Source organism: Passer domesticus, chromosome 2, assembly GCF_036417665.1.
Source record: "Passer domesticus isolate bPasDom1 chromosome 2, bPasDom1.hap1, whole genome shotgun sequence".
Classification (NCBI taxonomy): Eukaryota; Metazoa; Chordata; class Aves; order Passeriformes; family Passeridae; genus Passer; species Passer domesticus.
In genome coordinates, this window is record NC_087475.1 from 41,298,275 (window position 1) to 41,316,610 (window position 18,336).

Consider the following 18,336-nt stretch of genomic DNA (forward strand, 5'->3'; position numbering starts at 1 on the left):
CACACTCACTCCAGCAATAAGCATCATCTTGACCCATGTAAAATACCCTCCAGAACTGTCAATTATATGACATTTAAAAGGAAGGCTAGTGGATAAAAGGCTTGGCTAGAGAACTGACTGCAGGCACAAAGAGCTCGGTATGCTCAGATGACCGTACAATCAGATGCTAAGGAAGGTGTCCAGCAATTTCAGGTGAGGTAGTTTTTTTGGTCCCATGAATTCATGCAATAAATGTCAGTAGCTGGACATGCAATGCCTGCACTGTTGAGCAGCCTTGCTTGCAAGTCCTTTTATCTATTGTCACCCACAGTACAGAAATGTTGGGTTGTTCCTGGGCTCTCTTCTGGAGTGAAACAACTCTTTCGGAAAGAAAACCCAGTTTCTGTTTCAGTAACTTGCACAAGAGTCACTCCCAAAGTGCAGCATGAATAAGGTTCAACCAGTTTTGGCTTCCTTTGCTGTATACAAACATGCAAAACTATCCTAGCAGTCTCTGATCCCTCAAATGTCACATCCCCTTTTGTTTCATGCTTTTAATTTCAGTGGATTGCGAGAACACCCCAGTGCTCAGATTACTTCAGACTTTTGAACTGACAACCAAGCAAAACAGAGAATAAGTCTTATGGCCATAGCTACCTCATGTGGGGCTCAGGGGGGGAAACCAAAGGTTTCTAAAGGCTCTTCTCTAGAAGTAACTTGCTCCATTTTGGAAACTCTGATGTTATCTGAAGGGAGGACGCTCTGCATGTGGACACGTACAGACACTGTGGGTGTGCTGTGGCCCCTGAAAGCTCACGGCTTCCATGAGCACTTCTCCAACGCCAAGAAAGTGTCAAATTTGACAAGAAGCAAAGCAGCTTTTAGACAAGAAAAGTGACATATCCTGACCCTTCTTGGCAGTTGACAAGTGTCCAGGTGGGGTTTAACTTAAGAAAGTGTCAACAGACAGGCTTCCTGCTCCTGAGTCATTAGGAGCTCAATTTTAATAATTTGCTGCTTCTGCTCTACAACGCCCTTGCAGCTCTCAAAATGCTCCAGTCCTTCCCTGTCCCTGCAAGTCATCCTATTTCTCCTCTCCATCCCACATACTCATTCTCAGCAGGCTTCTGGCTCAGTATGCCTGTGATACATCCAAATGGACTGGTGGACCTGGTGGTTTTCCACATCACTTGTGACTTTGGGCTCCTTTCAAACCAGCTGATGAAGTGTAGACAGATTTATGACACAAACTCTTCTTGATTCTGCAGGAATTGTATTTTCTTTCTTTAGAAGCATTTAAAAAAATAAAACAGAGAAGGCAGTGTGAAGTAACCACAGAGCTGCCAGCCAGAGTGTTTAATTTAATCCCTCCTCTGTCACTAGTTTGCCATGCAACCCCTGCCTGTGGGCACACAACCCCTCTGTGATTCTGCTCTCTCCAGAGGAACTAGCAGATAACAGGGATTATTTGTTGGTGTAACACTCTTCAAGATGTAGGAAAGAAAAGAAGATGCAAAGCATGTGCCACCAGAAATTCCCTCAATGGTCAGGCAATTGTGAGGCACACCCCTGGGATAAGCAGTGCCTGCCTGCACCCCGGCACGCGCGGTGGGTGGGAAGGGCTCGGGATGGCTCTTGGAGCCCCGTGGTGCAGCATCCTCAGCAGGAGAAGGGCAGGGGCTTCCTCACACAGCATCTCCATGTTCTGCACCCAGGGATTGCACTTAAGGATTTGTTACCTGAACAAGCAATTAAGGAAAAAAATAAAATTTAAAAAATACATATCTTGTAAAGATTCCTATTTTTTGTTACCCCAGGCCCCTCTTCCCAGAGCGCGCCACAAGAAAGGATCGCCCCAACTCCACTCTCATTTTAAAATGCTTCTTTTTATTTCAGTGGTTGTACATTGGGTGAATGAATTTAACGTCACAACAGAAATAGAATGGCTATTTAACAGACCACTAGTAATTATATATGCTGGAAAAGAGTGAATGGAGGGGTTTCTTTTAACTGTTACTGAAATATTCATTGTACGTGTCGTCAATTATGCTGGATGAGAGAGGCAAACAAAAAGGTATTTTGGTGAGGTGCTGTATCCTTTGAAGGAAATAAGCACTGAGACATCTCAAGTCACTTGAAATCATGTCCCAGCTACAGTATTCACTGTCTCCGTGTTGGCCCATCTCATGGTTTTTTAGGGGGTTACATTTCTTGTTGTATTTTTTTTAATTAAACAAAGCATTTAAAATTTAATCATTTTCATTAGACTTTTTTTAAAATATAAACAAAGTTTTGGCAAATAATATTTATACAGAAAAATAGTTTTAGATCTTCCCAAATTTTGAAATAGTCTATAAAATTACTTTATAAATAAATAAAATGCAGAATCTGTTGTACACGTATTTGCACATCTCTGTAATTGCCTCCTTACTGTTAGCATAGGTTTGTACTTGTACAGTTTCAGGAATATTACAAAGTCATAAAGTCGGAAAGTGGATCTCTTATTAAAAATACATTTTCTCTTTTTGTCTGTCAGTTTATCTGAATGAAAGACCTGATGTATCTGAAGCTTCGTCATCCATGGGCAAAAAATAGTAATATTGGATTAATTGTAAAAAACATAGAATAACAGTAATTTTGAAACATAAAAAGTTCACACAAAATGATGTCTTGAAGAGTTATCTACATAAAATATTTAAACATGGATAATTTACCATTTAGTATTATACAATAAACTACCCAAATGCCTAAATTAACTATTATAAAAAAATAAAAACAACTTTGACAGATATAGGCAAGTTGCAGTGTCAACTACCTAGTTATAATGACTGAGAAAGTCTACAAATATTAGTGTTTTAATAGTATATAATGGTGATACCTTAACTGCTAAAGTAACAAGTTAAGATACATTATTTTCCCACAAATTAAACTAACGCAACGTTACAAGCACTATGTTAATTTTACAACCAAATCGTGATTTTTTTTTTTTTCTTTCGGATGATCAAATCTCCAGCTTTATATATAAATAGATAGTAATTAGACATCGGACAAACAAGATTTAGCCTGGAAAATAATTTCCTAGACAAATAATAATATGGTTAGTGCCTTCAGTCGTTCAGAACAGGCAGTGCTGCCAAAGTTTAAAATAGTTTACAATCAATCTGAAGAGGTTAAGTTAAAATACTGCAATCACTAGTAATGTCCACATAGAAAACTTATGCTGCAAACAATTATACATAATATCCACTTATAACAGCTGTCTTGTTTTTTTAAACAATAATTTAAAAACTATGTCATTTATGTGATACATGTGCAACATATAAAATGTGAAATATGAAATATTTGGTACAATAGTGCTTGAAACAAATCTCAAATCAAACAAATGAAATTTTAATTATACATATATAATTACCTTGTAAATCAACAAAGTATTTAAAAAAGTAAACAACATTAAAATCTGCTTCATCCATATATATGTATGTATGTATATATAACATGTATATAATTGTATTAAAGATATCTTCATATTTTTGTGACATAAAATATGTTTTTAAAGGAAAACAATTAAAAGAACTATTTTTTCTCCACTCTAATCTGGTTACAATCTTATAATCCAATTAAAAAAATGCAAATACAGTAATGATTTATTAAACTGAATCTCATTCTACATTCTTAGTGTTCAGTTAATAGCCTAGATTAAAGTCACCTATGAAGTCCCAGTGACTCAACTGAATTTTAATTAAATTATAGTATCATACAATCTCTTCATCTACAGCCTTTCTTTTTTTTGCCTTTTCTTTTGTTAGTTTGGTCTTGGTTTTTTTATTTTGTTTGATTTTACACTTCTAGAAATTACTTCTTAACAGCTTGGATCTTTTTGGTAACCTGACTATGAGTTTCAAAGATTATTCACGTCCGATGAGATTTGACTGTTGGCATCAGGCTCACTTTCATCAAGTCTGATGTGACAAAATTTAGGCACTTCTGCAAAGTCTATTTTAAAAACATTATAAATATACTCGTAAAATAATATTCTCAAGACTTTGTTCTTTTGGGGATTGAAAGGGGTATGAAGTTCATACTGTGCAAAATTTTTAAAATTTTCTTCTGCTATTCTGCTATGATTCAAATGCAACTTCTCCATACAAGTCAAACACCAACCATGTGCATCTAAAGACTTTGTGCTTTACTTTGGACTTCTGGCTAAAATATCAGATTGGCAGGATGATGTGCAGGACACCGGGCTGTGTTTCACCTCCTTTGTCTTGGAATCAACTCACCAAGGGAGCAAAACCAAGATTTTTTTTTTAACTGAGAAGAAAATCCCGAATCATAGTTTGGGTGAGAATTAAACCTGCAACTGGGGAAAGTTTTTAGTCAATGCAATTCAATTATTGCTGAGCTCGAAAGATTCATAAACACGAAATCTCACGAGACTAACTGATCTGGACCATTTTCATTAGGTGTAGTTATGGAGAAACGACAATATTTGCAATAAGTAAACTATGCTTAGAAAATCTTTAAAACTAAATGTTATCCTTTATGTCTTGAAACATCACAGCTGGTATCAGGTAGTTAACTATTTTAGGTTGGAGTATAGTAAGCATACCATATTTAATATTCATATATGACATAGCAGCACTAGCTTTTTTGAGTTTTTGATTTGTCCATAAGAACAAATTCTTGACTTAGCATGCAGTTTGTGGCAACTCTAGAGAGGAGGAGACGGGGTAGTATGTACAGTAGCCGTGCTTGGCCGTCCGCAGGGAGGCTTCGTGACACTCCGTTCCGCTCCTGCCGGCTATTTCAGGATTATCTGTTGAGAGAAAGGGAAAGCGTGATCGCGCTTTAGGTGACGCGGGGACAGCAGTGCGCCCAGCCGGCCTGCGCGGGCCTGGCTGAGCTCAGGCACAGCTCACACAGGACAGCATCCTGTGGGGGACAGGGCCCCATGTGGAAAACGTCCCCTGTGGGACAGTACCCCATGCTGGACAATATGGGACAGCATCCTGTGTGGAACAGCGTCCCGTGTCCTCAGGCTGCCTGGGAGGCATTTGTGTCTCACACACCTGGTTGTCACCCCCTGCACACACGTGCATGAGAACACACAGAGGAGGTACTTTATGTCTCAAAATACTGGAGGGCAGTGCTGAATCCAGGGCTGGGCCATAAGCAGGGTGTGCACCCTCAGCGCCCTGCCCGTCAGTGGAGGTGGAAGCCCTGCACCTCCCAGAGGCTCAAAGTGCATCTGTGCCCAGGGCGGTTCTCCAGCTCCCACTGTGCTCCCAGAAAGTCAGGAATGACCAGGGGACACAGTGGAGGCAGGGCTCCTTGCCACTAACAAGCAAAAAGATGTACTGGGCTGGATGTTTTGACTAAGCGAAAGTGTCTTTCCAATGCATTTCTAGCAGCTGCTTATTCCCTAAAAACATTAACTGCAGATCAGTGAACTTGAGAGGTTTTATCACACTTCCTTATGGCAAGGATTCCAGGGGGATTACCATAGTGGTACCTCTGTGCACCTAACTAGTCACTAACCTTGCTGCTTTACCTTCATGCTGTCTCAAATGGAGGGTGAAACAATCATTTTACAGGTGTATTTTACTTGTGCTTCCAATATTGCGAAGGTTAAATGCACAGTGTGCTCAGCAACCAACTCCACCTGCTCACAGCATTGGAAAATGGTTCAGATTTCCATCACCTGCCTGAAATGGCTGTCAGTGAAAGTGATATCAAAAGGCAGAGGTGTGATATTTTCTCCTGCCATTACTATCCTATGCTCCACACTTAAGCATGAGTCAAGGAATTAAGAGTGTATTGCTGCTCGTCCTCTTTCATTTGGCTCTTGGCATATTTTAAGCTGTATTTGCAGGTGGTATGCAAGGCAGTCTGACAGTACTTGGACCTACTTGTGTATTAGGAAGCTAGACCACTGCTTAATGCAATATTTCTGTTAAAAGAAGGGGGGAAAAAAGGTGTTTGGAAAGTAACTTAAGCAACATACTACCTCTGACATACACACCACTGAAAAGAAACACACTCGGCTCTGCATGGCAGGTGCTCGTCCAAGTCCCCTGCCCATCACCCCCAGTGCTCCTCACAGCTGCACTGCCTCACTCTCTGTACACAAGCACCATCTCCCTGACCCCAACGACCTTGCCAGCAAGCCAAAAAGCCATCTTTGATTGCCATCAGCTCTGGAAAGCTTGTGACATGTGAGGCCCTGTTGTAATGACACTGTACAAACACCTGCTGCTCCAAAGGACTTAACATCTAAATACATCATGCACACAACAAGGACATATATTTTTAATGAACTTCCACCCATTGTTAGTTTGTTAGCTTATCACCTATCTTCTGTTTCCTTTTGAAATAACAAAGAAATACCTTTGCTCAAATAATAAAGCCCTGTCTGTGATAACCCTGGTCCAGCTCCAGCACGGTGATTTGACAATACGTATAAAGAACACAGCCATGCTGAAAATAAGACATGACCAAGATTTTCAGCACTGGTATTTTTAGCATGTTACAACCCAACATTAATGTAATTAATAAAGCAGCTTTAGCTACACTGGGTTAGCCATAATCACACAAGTGTATTTAAAGGATCCTAAAGACTCACTTAATGGTACATAACCTGAAACTTACTCAGTAAAAGCCCAGAATTTCAGACACTGCAGCTGACTACATCATCTGCCAACTTTTGAGGGGATAAACTTGCATTTTCTATAGCTTTTTTTCCTCAAGTACAGGGAGACAGTAACTGCCCCTTGTGCCCCACTTTGGTCAAACAGTCCCACAAGACTGGTGTTCACAGTTCCCCCAAAATGTGTGACAGAGAAAGGCAGAGGGCCTAATCTCAGGCTGTTTCTCAGGAAAATGGTAGGACAATTCCTAGCATTGTGATTAACCCAAGTGCCACTCATCCTGCTGTGTGCCAGGCAGGACAGAGGGGTCCTGGGCAATGTGAAAGAGCAGAGACCCCTCCTCTTCCCTGCCCTGCTGAACGGCAAAGCCCACGGTAAGGACTTCACTGCTGTGTCCCTATTCCTGCCTTTTCTCTCCTCCTGTCAAAACTCAGGAAAACAGTGAAGACAACGTGAACACTTTCCTTTTCTGTGCAAGCTGTCCTGTTCGTTGGTTGCAGGTGCCAGAGGAGCAGCTGCCATGCCTCTCCTGCTGCCAGTGGCTGTGGAGCTGGCTTGCTCCTACCGCAGCATCCTCGATGTGCCGCCCTTTGTACAAGGGTCGTAACTAGGGCATGCTGCACCCAGCTATTTCTAGCACACGTAGGAGTCCTCCTAGGAAAAAACCCTCAAGTCTCTCTTTCAGAACAAGCTTCTCCAGTGCAGAGTCGCGGAACTGAGGAGCTACATTTCTTTTTTAACCTTAGCCACAAAGTGTAAAATGTCTCCCGTAGTCTTTAATTACATGTTCACACCCTATTTCTCAAAAGATATCACAACTCTGCCACAGCTACGTACACAGGCATCGGCTTCTGCCAGTGTGGGTTTTTTTTTTTTTTTGCTATGTCTGACAGAGAAACAGAAAATGCTAAACTACTTTACATGGAAAACACACTGTGAACCTCTCCTGTTTAACCTACAAATGAAGTAATAAACTGTGATGGAGGCAGAGGTTATCTAAGTCTGCATCGCTGCTAATTGCTCCATCACTAGCATGCTGAAAAAGGAGAAGCTGTACTGGAGAAAGAACGTCCCTGCAAACACTTTCTACAAAGTCTGCACTCCCTTGTTACTTGTAAATAGGTCCAGCCACCTTCATGTTCACCACTCTTTGAAGAATTACATCTCAAATGCACATATATATGACTTGTCATATTTTCTCTGATAGCATTATAATATTATATTTCACAGCAAGAGGATGCAATGTCATGACACTTTTACCATAGTGTATATATAAGAAAAAACCCTGAAAAACAAGATTATACAAAGACAGGTCAAGCATAGGGATGCATTCTCTCATGCTCTGAATGGTTAATATCCACAGGTCTGGATACAGACATGCCAGAAAACACACCTTCTGCTACTGCAGTAAAAGATGTAATAAGAAGACTATTTCCAGCATAAGCAAAATAGCCTGGCACTTAAGAGTCTTGAGTAGTACCTCACAGAAGATTTAATAACAGAAAAGGGCATTTTTTTGAGGTAATCACAGACAAAGGTACCCTCTTCATCATCTTCTTTCTTGGTACCTGTTTGAAGTGGCAGAAAGCTGTCTACCCTTTAGATTAAAATCATTCACACTGTGCCAATGACAGTAACAACAAGTGAACCCAAATTTCTGCAAACTACTTTCTAAATTTTTCAGCTCTTTAGAGGTGACATTTTCAGCTCCTAAATGTCAAGATTTTCCTACCAGAGTGTGCCTCTTTTAGACCTTTACCTTCAGGACTTCTGAGTGATCATAGTGGTGATTAAGCCCTTGTGCAACACAGATCATCCTGAAATTCAGGGCTGCTCATAAGGTACAATTCTGCAGTGTCATCCAGGGGACTGACAACCAAGAGAGATATTACTGCCAATGGTTTCAGCTTCTCACTAACTATCAGTGCAGATAAATTGATTTGGGAGTTCCACAGACTCAAAGGTGGCTGTGATCAGTCACTGCCTCAAGACTGAAAAAATAAAATTGAAAGTATTTTTAAATTAAAGCAGAAATTCCATTTTTGTGAACTCTCTTCTGACACCCAGGTTACTGCTTTACTTGATACAATTCATGGAATCGACCAAATTACTGAGAATTGTGACTAGGTTCTAGGAATTACAAGAACACGGTTTGGCTTGAGATTTTCTGTTTTGAAGCTACAATTCACAAAGCTTCTTTATAGTCTCTGACTTAAATTCATTTTCCAGTTCCAGATTTATTATACAATGATGAATACAGAAAATTTACCATTCTGCATGAATTCAGTGAACTCTTGTTCAACTAAAGACCTGTCACAGTGGATCAGCTGGAAAACATGACTTTGCATCTACCATTGACATGTTTCTTTTGCAGAAGTTTTGAAATTATTACTCCAAAATACAGTGTGATTTATAAGCTCTAATCTATTTTAATAAGCTGTTAAGATTTTATTTGATCTCTACATTAGAAAGCATTTACCCCTCCAAAAATTAACTCAGACATAGCAAACATTCTGGTCTGCTCAGCCTTCCATTTTGAAAGCAATGTAGTAACAGGAGTTTCTTATAAACAGGATTTATCTCAGAGCATCTCAGACACGAATGCCTCAGCCGGTCACCCATTTTACATCTTCCTAGGCTACCTCAGCAACTTATTTTAGCATGAGACAGATTATCAACTCATGATGCTTTTTTGCCCTCCACCAAATGAAAATCTGTGGTGAACAGTTTGCACCAAGGTGTTTAACTTTTGAACACCTGTGTCAGGATAGATGAACCCTTCCACAGTGACATTTTCTGTTTGCATGTTTTTCACACGAGTAGCAGACTGGTCAGATGTATCTGGGGTATACATTAAAAATGACAGATATTTTCAGACAGCCGGCTCATATCAGGCTGTCTCATAACTTCTCCCTCTTTCTAAAAATAAAAGTAACACCAAGTATTTCTTCCTTATGACAAGGAACCCAAGACTATTTATATTTCCCCATGCCTTTGGGAAATGCCTCCATGTCTTTATTTTTCATTTTCTCTTAGAATGTTCTCTTGTGATATGTGCCTTGTTCCTTTTCTTCAAAATAAACAACTTATTTTTTTTTCTTTTTTTTTTTAAATTAGTAGTGGAGAAAGATGAGTAAATGTTCAGACATATCCCGTGGGATAGGTTTTGCCTCTGTCTTGACCAGTGACAGCTGAGCCAGCTCCAACTCTTGCTTGCATTAAATGCAGCCTGGACTTTTTTCCTTTGCTACTCCTTCTCCCCTGAAACCTCGTTCTCATTTCCAGAATATTATCATTTAGTGGATATGTGCTTTGTTTTATTCACTAACCATGGTCCTCTCTTCAATCCAGGGCTGAATGAGGATTTTCTCTTATTGCTTTCCCATTAATCCAGTTCAGCCCCAATATATTTGTCTACTTTGCTCATCAATAAGATGACCTCTGATTTGAACACAGCGAGCGAGATGTCTGGGCCACAGATGCTGCCTGCCCATACAGGGTCTAGTATGGGGACATCAGGTGTTTCCTGAGGGCTGGAGGTCCTATTTCCTTGCCTTTCTCATAGCCCATTCCCTCACATGGTAATTCTGGCGCCCTGTGCCATCCTCTCTTTTCTGAATGTGCCCAGTTCTGCCTGTCCCATATGTTGACAGTATGCCCCTGGAAATAGCTGAGGGTCAGATGTCCACGCTGAAGTGGGCACATCTGCTTGCACATTTTCATTCCATCAGACACAAGCTGTTGGCCATCAGAGTGTCATAAAGCTGACAAAGACCTTGTCTGAATCCAGCTCTTCACGATGAGCTAAAAAGAAGTTCAAGGCAATTATGGGATCCCAAAGGGTTCAAAGGTTCAGCAGCACCATTTTTCTCACTTAATTGTCACCAGGTCTTGAGAAAAGAGACCAAAGCCACTTGTGCTGCCAACTTCTTAGCTTGCCTATGAGCTTCAATAGGTATTTACTCAAGTAATAATGTACAATATTTAAGTTCAACTTAATAAGTATTTACTCACTCTGGAGAAACAGAGGATTAGGTGGTTTGGAAATGAAAGCAATCTGGCTTTATTTATTCTTCTTTAAAGTAATAAATAATGCAGTGCTAAAAAATTGATCATAATATACGCTAATATATTCTACCAAAATCTATTTTTAACTCATTGCAGAGGCAGCAGACAGACTATACAGAAGTGAGAAAACCACTGCTGTGGTATTTTAGGAGCACCCATACAGTGACTGTTTTGGATAGCCACTCAATTCTACCTCCCAGCAGGTCTGAGCTACTGCAATAATCTGTATTTTTCACTTCCTACTTTTAGGTCATTTTCCTCCTCTTCTTGAATTTTAAAAACTACCAGAATAGGCTTGTACAGAGAAACTGAGAGCACAAATTAGTGAAAGCCAAGCCCAAGTTGTGCATTATCCATGGAAGTGCCCATATTTCTCTTGCAGGGGTGTTACTCCCCCACCCCGACATCCTCGCTTAGCCTTTTTTTTTTAACAGAACCTGCTTTGCATTTTCCTTTTAGACACTAAGCATGCCCACATCATGCAACATAAGGCTGCCAATACACATAGAGCATCCTTTTTAGGTGAAGGCCCCACTGCAAACAGAGCACAGCTGGCACATCTGCAGACTCCTCAGCAGTTATCACCTCTCCGAAACCCCTCCTCTCCCAAGACCTGGCACTCCAGTTCAGACTCCCTTCAAAGCAGGAGACAATATCCAGAACTAAACTTGAGCACAGAAAAGGACCAAATTTATGTTCATCAAGGGTACTCCTAAGACCTTGAGTTTTATAAAACTCACTGTACTAATAACTTCTCTGAGGAAATCTCAACCTTCCTGGCTTTTGACTTACCACTTCCTTAATTTTCTTCTTATCTGATTACTCTCACATAAACAGCCATGCATACTAATGTGTGCCATGGCAGGTAATATTGCACCAAAAATGAAGTCAGGCAAGTTAGCAAATTTTTGCATCTGGCTGAAAGTCACAACAGATACAATCAACAAAAAGAAATATACAGATGTTTTCAGTGTAGCCCATTGCACACTCAAAGCCAAAGACTGGCATTTCTAGTAGGCAATAAATCATACACCAAGATAAAAATATGATCTTTGTTTAATTCAAGGGAAAGTACTTGGAGCACCTAGAGATGTCCAGATGTAATTATTTTAAAGGACAGGATCCCAGACAAGTACATCTGGAGCTCCATGCTGCTCTGTGTTGTTAAAATTTTATGTGGGAAAAACCTGGACTCACATGGAGCTGTGTGTATAAACCATGAAACAAACCCATTTTCCCCCAAATGCCTACAAAATTAGTGGACCTCAGAAATAATTTCCTATGTTTAAATATATACCCCAAAAGACTTTTACTCCACTTCTCAAAGTATCAGCTGTTGAATAATTGAAATCAAGAACATAAAAAGAAGCTATCATATCAAACACTAACACTTCTTCTTTAAATTTCTATAACAGGGAAGGGAAATCTGTTTTGATTTTTGTTATATAAAAGAATGAAGCCTTTGCTTACTGCTGATGTTGTGTGACACTGCCATCTAGCAGGATACCAGAGGAAGTCAGGTTTTAGTCCTGTACAGGGGAGAGGGGTATGATGGGACAATTTCTAAAAAAACCACCAAAACAGAACCGAGATTTTTTCATTTCTTCCCCACTGGCTTCTTGCATATGAACATGCAATCTAAAGTTCCATATACAAGCCTGCTGGAACTTTTTATCATCTACAAAGAAACAACATGCTATGTTAAGAGGACAAAAAATTATTAAAACAAAGACTCAGTAAAGTTTGCATGAAATTAAAATACAAGTTCCATTGTATTTTCCAGGTTAATCTTTTAGTTTTGCTTCTCTGGTGCCTTAGAAAATAGTTCTGCCACTTATTTTGTACCATCAGTTGTTTCAAGGCAGTTCAAAGGATGTTTTCTTGATACTGTTCAAGATTTTCTGTGGGCTTTAATATTGGAAACTCTCACTTCTTGAGCCTGTGAGCCCCAGCTATTTACCTGTGTCAGACAAAATAACTTGAGATGATCCTTGTGATTCTTGTGTGTCTAGCATGAAAGAAGCAGCAAGGAGTTTAAGTTGCCCTTCCTACTTTGACAAGCTACTGCTATTTAAATACCTTCTCTAGAGAAATGATTCTTCATGATCAAGGGTCACTCAGATTTGTTTTTCCAGCCTGGTGCAGGTACAAAGCAAGCTGGTCAGTCCTTAGGTGGGCTCGCTAGATACCCAACACTGTTCTCCTCTGAGCTGGCTCCCTGAAAGTATTCCCTCTGAAAATGTGTCTGAGGATGGAACCTGTTCCTCCGTCTCCTTTTCTGGACTTTTCCAAGTCAGATTCAAATCACTGTTTCTGTTGTTGGAATGCAATTTTCTATAGAAACATTTAACTTGGAACTTTATGGAACTTTCAGTCAGAAAAAAACCCAAAACTAAACTAAAATGATTTAGATACTCAGTATTAGTCATTATTTTGATACTAATTATTCCCGGAAGAAGTGCTTTCCTACCTGTTCCCTCATTCCCTCAGAAACTGCAATTAAAGGTTTTCTATGAATTCTATGAATTTCTGTGAATTTTGCAAGGCTCTTATTTGTAATGTTCTTGTATGCTGGCACTAAGGATGTAAATAACATTTGTTTCCACTTCCCACCTTCTTTCTCAAAAGCTTGCTTTTAAACAACAACAAAAAAGTCCATTTCCTACTATTTACCAGATTTTTCAATTCATTTTCTCAACATATTGCTACTTTTCTCCCTGTTTACAAGTACAGCAGGTTTCCATGAGGAAGCAAGGGAACGTGAGACAGTGAAAGCCTTGTCAGCGGCGCTATGGGCAGCTCTCTGCCATGCCAGACAGCCTCCTGGGGTTACAGAGCAATGGACAGGAAGCCCTGCTGGGGGACACCAAGGAATATTTGCACCAGGGAGCAACTGGCACGTCTGCTTTGTGCAGAAGGGGAGATCACCTCGAGCCAGTGCCCCTCAGACCTTCTGGTCTGAGAAGAATCTGCCTTTGTGGGCACATGGGCAAAGAGAGGTGCTCTGTTGCTGCATGCCCCAGCTCTGCTCCTTCCTGACAAAGCCACCACACATGGTGTCCCAAATCCTAAAAGCCTGGCATGTTTGTGTTTTACACTATGTTAACTAGTTTTTCAATTCTGGGGCAAATATTTTAATTGTCCTTTTGTTTGTGACACTCAAACATAACTGTTTTTATTTTTGCTTCATTGCATTCTAACAGATTTTGACAGAACTGAAGGCTACTGAATGATTTCATAATTAATATCTGCAAAATTGCCACCTAATTCAGTGCAAATGCTGATGCATAATTTAAAGCAGCTGTGCCAGATAATCACAAGCCTTAGCATTAGACAGCCTGTTGATCTTATATTTCTTTTTAGACACAGGCTTCAAGTATTTCATTTTTCTTTTGGATATGTTCTTTACTATTTCCTTCTTGATAAAAGGTCATATAAACCAGTAGAATAATGTCATGAAATAACATCATTAAGCATCATTCTCTATTATGCTATTTTTACACAATCAATCTCTGCCCATTTTCATTGGTACAAAAAGTAAAGCCATGTACTGTCATGAACTGATGCGATGTGAGCAAGACTCACATTGCTTGGAATTTGTTATATGTCCTCTAATAACTAGGAACTATGGAAACACTTACTGAACCTGAGGACACAGATTAGGACACAGAAATGCTGGTGTCTTAACCCCCTGCCACATTCACTGAGGTGACACAACCCAGTTAGTAAGCCAACAAAGCTGGAGATCCCTTCATGTGGCCACCAGCTGCTGGCTTGGGTCATGTGCTCACAGGGGTTTACTACCACTTAGGCTAAGGGCTAATGTCCCTTCCTGTCATCTTGCTGCCAGTTCAGAAGTAGGTGTGCAAATTTGTCTGTAGGTCCTGTATTGCATCTGCCAAGCTTGTGAAAATGTCTTGGGAAATGCAGACATCCAAGGTTATCTTAGGACAATCTCAAACATCATCAGACACATGTTTAGGCAACTGAACCAAGCCCTGTGAGACTTCTGAAGGACAAGCCAGGCTACTCTCCAGATTTCACCAGACTGGGCTGATAAACTTCACAGTCTACAATGGGTACTGAAACTTGTATCTTGCATGTGGACACCCATACTAAGACACCAACACTTAATTTTGGGCTGAGTTCTAACCTTCTAATCCTTGTAGGACTCACCAAGATGAATATATATAAATGGAACAGTAGTGAGGCTTTCTCATTTAGACATTTAAAGCCCCCACAAGGAGGTGCTTACCATTATTTAAAACTGAACTTCAGCCCCAAAAGTCAGAAAAACATCTCTCTCAAATAATGTCAGGATAAACCATCCTCTATTAAATTACCTTTGGTGTGCAGGGTGGAGGAAGTCAAATTTGTCTGCATTTCCATTAACAGGAACATCCTTATCTCGAAATAGGCTCTATCTAATCTTCCTCCAAGTTTCTAATCCTGTATTTTCTCATAAAGTAAACAGCAAAACAAGAAGAGAAAAAAACCCTCCCAACATTATTTTCCTTAAGATCTATGACTTTTATGTCATCCTGAAATTGCAGCACTGTACATGCTTAGCCTAAAAAACCAGTCAGTAAATATTGCTCTTTCCCTCTACAATGAACTGAAACAAGGTGGGGACTGGTCTCTTCTCCCAAGTAACAAGTGATAGGATGAGAGAAAATTGCCTCAAGTTGTACCGGGGAGGTATAGATTGGATATTAGGAAACAATTCTTCATGGAAAGGGTTGTCAAGCACTGAAACAGTGCCCAAAGCAGTCACTATCCCTGGAGGTTTTTTTTTAACCCTGGCAGTCGTGGGTTAACACTTGGACTCGATAATCTTAGAGGTTTTTCCAACCTAAATGATTCTGTGATTCTACCAGTGAGTGAAGCTCAGCAGGTAACAGTTTCCAGGCTTGCTTGAGTATTGCTAGTCCACCAGCTAAAGGAATAACAAGAGTTTTGTTAAAGATCTCAGAAGTATATATTTACACACAAAGACTGTATTAATATTTTAAGCAGGACATCTTGCATACCTCTGTCCACATGCATGCACTAGAGGGAGCTAGGACCAAACCCTCTGTATTCACATCCTAATGCTGCTTCTCACCATCATTTCACATAGTTTCAAACTGCTCCAAGAAAATGCTGTCAGCATCCCCAGACAACTGAACTGAAAGTTCATCAAGCATTTGCTGCTGAAGTGGGGTTAAGCAGCTGAGGCTTCAAGCCCCTCCTGGCAGGAATGGCTGGAGCAATTGTCAAGAGCAGAAGAAGGAAAACAGGAAGGGCCTTTTACCTCTGACCAGTCATACTCCTGGATATGTACCTTTCCAGCTACCCTTCACTGGAAAGCTGAAGTCGTCTCCCCTCCATTCCCTCTCACCACCGCCTGGCAGCTACAGTAAGTGAGGCAGTTTGCTGCGTCCTGTTTACATTACATTGCACCAAAGCAATTCTCTTCCCCTCTGAAGTACACTGCAAGAAAATTATTTTTAAAACCTAAGCTTTGTAAGTCAGGAAAAGCAAGAGAAGCCAAATTTCCATATATTCTTAACTGGTGTCACCCTGCATAGATGTTCACAGTTCAGCCTTTAACTACACATGTGTCTCGTGCCATACATTGAACACACAATGCCCAGAGCCAAGGATGACAGTGTGTGCCAGTGCAGGTGTATTTTGAGCTCTAACTCGTTATTTTCTGAAAGAAAGGATATACAGAAGACATAAGACATAGTGACTTTTTTGTTTTTTTTCAAAATAGAAACTGACAGCACATACTAAATAATTTACTGGACCCAACAGAGTTATTATGTTTTATCAGTCATCAGCTGAGACTCCATAACTTTTGGGATGTTGACTTTTCCCTTCCACTTGTGCTTCAAAGACACTGAGATCATCACACTCAATCCCAGGAAGACCCACAATCTTTCCCCAGGTCAGAATATTAAACAAAATGATATTAAGATAAATTATTAAGCCCTACTGAAACTTTCTTTTCATGCCCAGAATTGTGAGAAGCTGTGGGACCTGAAATGGGACAAGCTGAAGGCTGCAGGTTGTAAAAAAAGTATGGTAGAGACACTGGAAAGAGGAAACTGTACCTCACAGATATGTAAAGTAGTGTGGCACAGGCCAGAAAATGAAATTGTATCTGGTTGGGAATAAAAAAGTCTTTTTCTGAAATACTCAGGAGAGTTTAAACCCATACAAGAGGACACAAAGAATGCTATGACCATGAACAAAGTCATGCTAATTACCATGTTAATAACCTGCTCCTGCTATGTTTCTTGGGTTAAAGAAATACTGAGAATTAGAGCCACAGAGTACCGTGGGGCTTTCCTAGCATTGTAGCTTTGTCTCCAATCTTAGGACATTGTAAATAAACAGAAAACTTGGAGTTTTGTCTTTTATAAAGAAGAATTAAATACTACTGCTTTCCCCACTTTGAAATACATGTTTTTTTAACAGTAGCTTTTAAAGACTGAAAATGGCTAAAACAAAGACAGGAGAGAGAAAAAAGAAGACTGTGATGGCACATGCTACAGAAGCCAACAAGCTCCTGAGGTGGGACTCGGCTCCTCCCTGTGCAGTGGTGCAGAGCTTTGGTAGCATTCATTCTACAGGCAAGGGACAAAGGCAAGACCCTCCAGGGCAATTTTCCCTGTCCTAACACACACTTCCAGAAAAGCAGATGATCTAGATGCCAAACTTACAAATGGCTGAAGTAAAACAAGTGAAAACCCATTCTCCTGTTAAACCATCCATTAATTTCAGCATGGAATTGTATGTACACACACACACACACACACACACGCAACTAGATAAATACAGACACTTTCTACAGTTCCTGTTAAACTTAAAATGCTATAATCCTACAATGCAAACAAAATCTGCACTGGGAAAGAAGGGGCTCTGCCTACCATCCTAACAGATGAAGAAGAGCATTAAGACACACCTTTGTCTTCTCAGTGGCACTGGTTACTTGCATGAAAGTGTTCTCATTAACTCAAAAAAAAATACTGCTTACTGGTCCTTTTGTAGGCATTCATGTATTTATTCTACCTTCAGCCCCAGTCAGCCCCTCTGGCACTCAGGAGCTGCCCCAGCTGCATTCCTGTGCTGGAGAGGGTCCCTGGCTCAACCTCTCCCCAAACCATCCCATTTTCTCTTAGTCCCTTAGCATCCTCAAGTCCCTCTGTCACCACTTTGAGACCACAAAACTACACTGGATACCACCAAACAATTTTCTGCTGTAGACACTGTTCTGGGAAGGACTGTGTAACGCACTGTTTGCCTGCTGCACTTTCATCCTTAACCCAAGCATTTTTCACAAGCTAGCTCTCAGAAAAGTAAGCACAAAACAACAATCCTCTTTTGATGAAAATGCTAGAAGCAAAAACATCACAATGTCAGCAAATGAACCTTAAAAAAACCCAAAGAAAATGGACTGGTTTGTATTTCTTTAAGAAAGTAGGATGTATTTCAGAGGTAGTATATTTTTCCTAAATTATTAAAAATAAACTCTTGCAGCAAGTTCTATTTTTCCGTGAGATACCTCAATAGTTTTGGGAATGCCAGTAAAAAAAATAAACCTGTTAGTATATCATTATTAAGCAAAACATTTTCACAGATTTCTTTCTAGGTC

At 40.1% G+C, this 18,336-nt stretch overlaps 1 protein-coding gene across 10 annotated transcripts in view; it reads right to left on the reverse strand.

Annotated features, from left to right (window-relative positions):
- Positions 1-1,846: 1,846 nt before the first annotated feature.
- The window catches only part of MBNL2 (muscleblind like splicing regulator 2), a 106,206-nt gene continuing 89,716 nt past the window's right edge, over positions 1,847-18,336 (reverse strand). For all 10 annotated transcript variants that reach the window (XM_064408420.1, XM_064408421.1, XM_064408419.1 and 7 more), the window contains one exon: positions 1,847-4,795. In XM_064408420.1, coding sequence (XP_064264490.1) covers positions 4,668-4,795 — 128 coding nt within the window. In that variant the 3' untranslated portion in view covers positions 1,847-4,667. The remainder of the gene's footprint in view (positions 4,796-18,336) is intronic.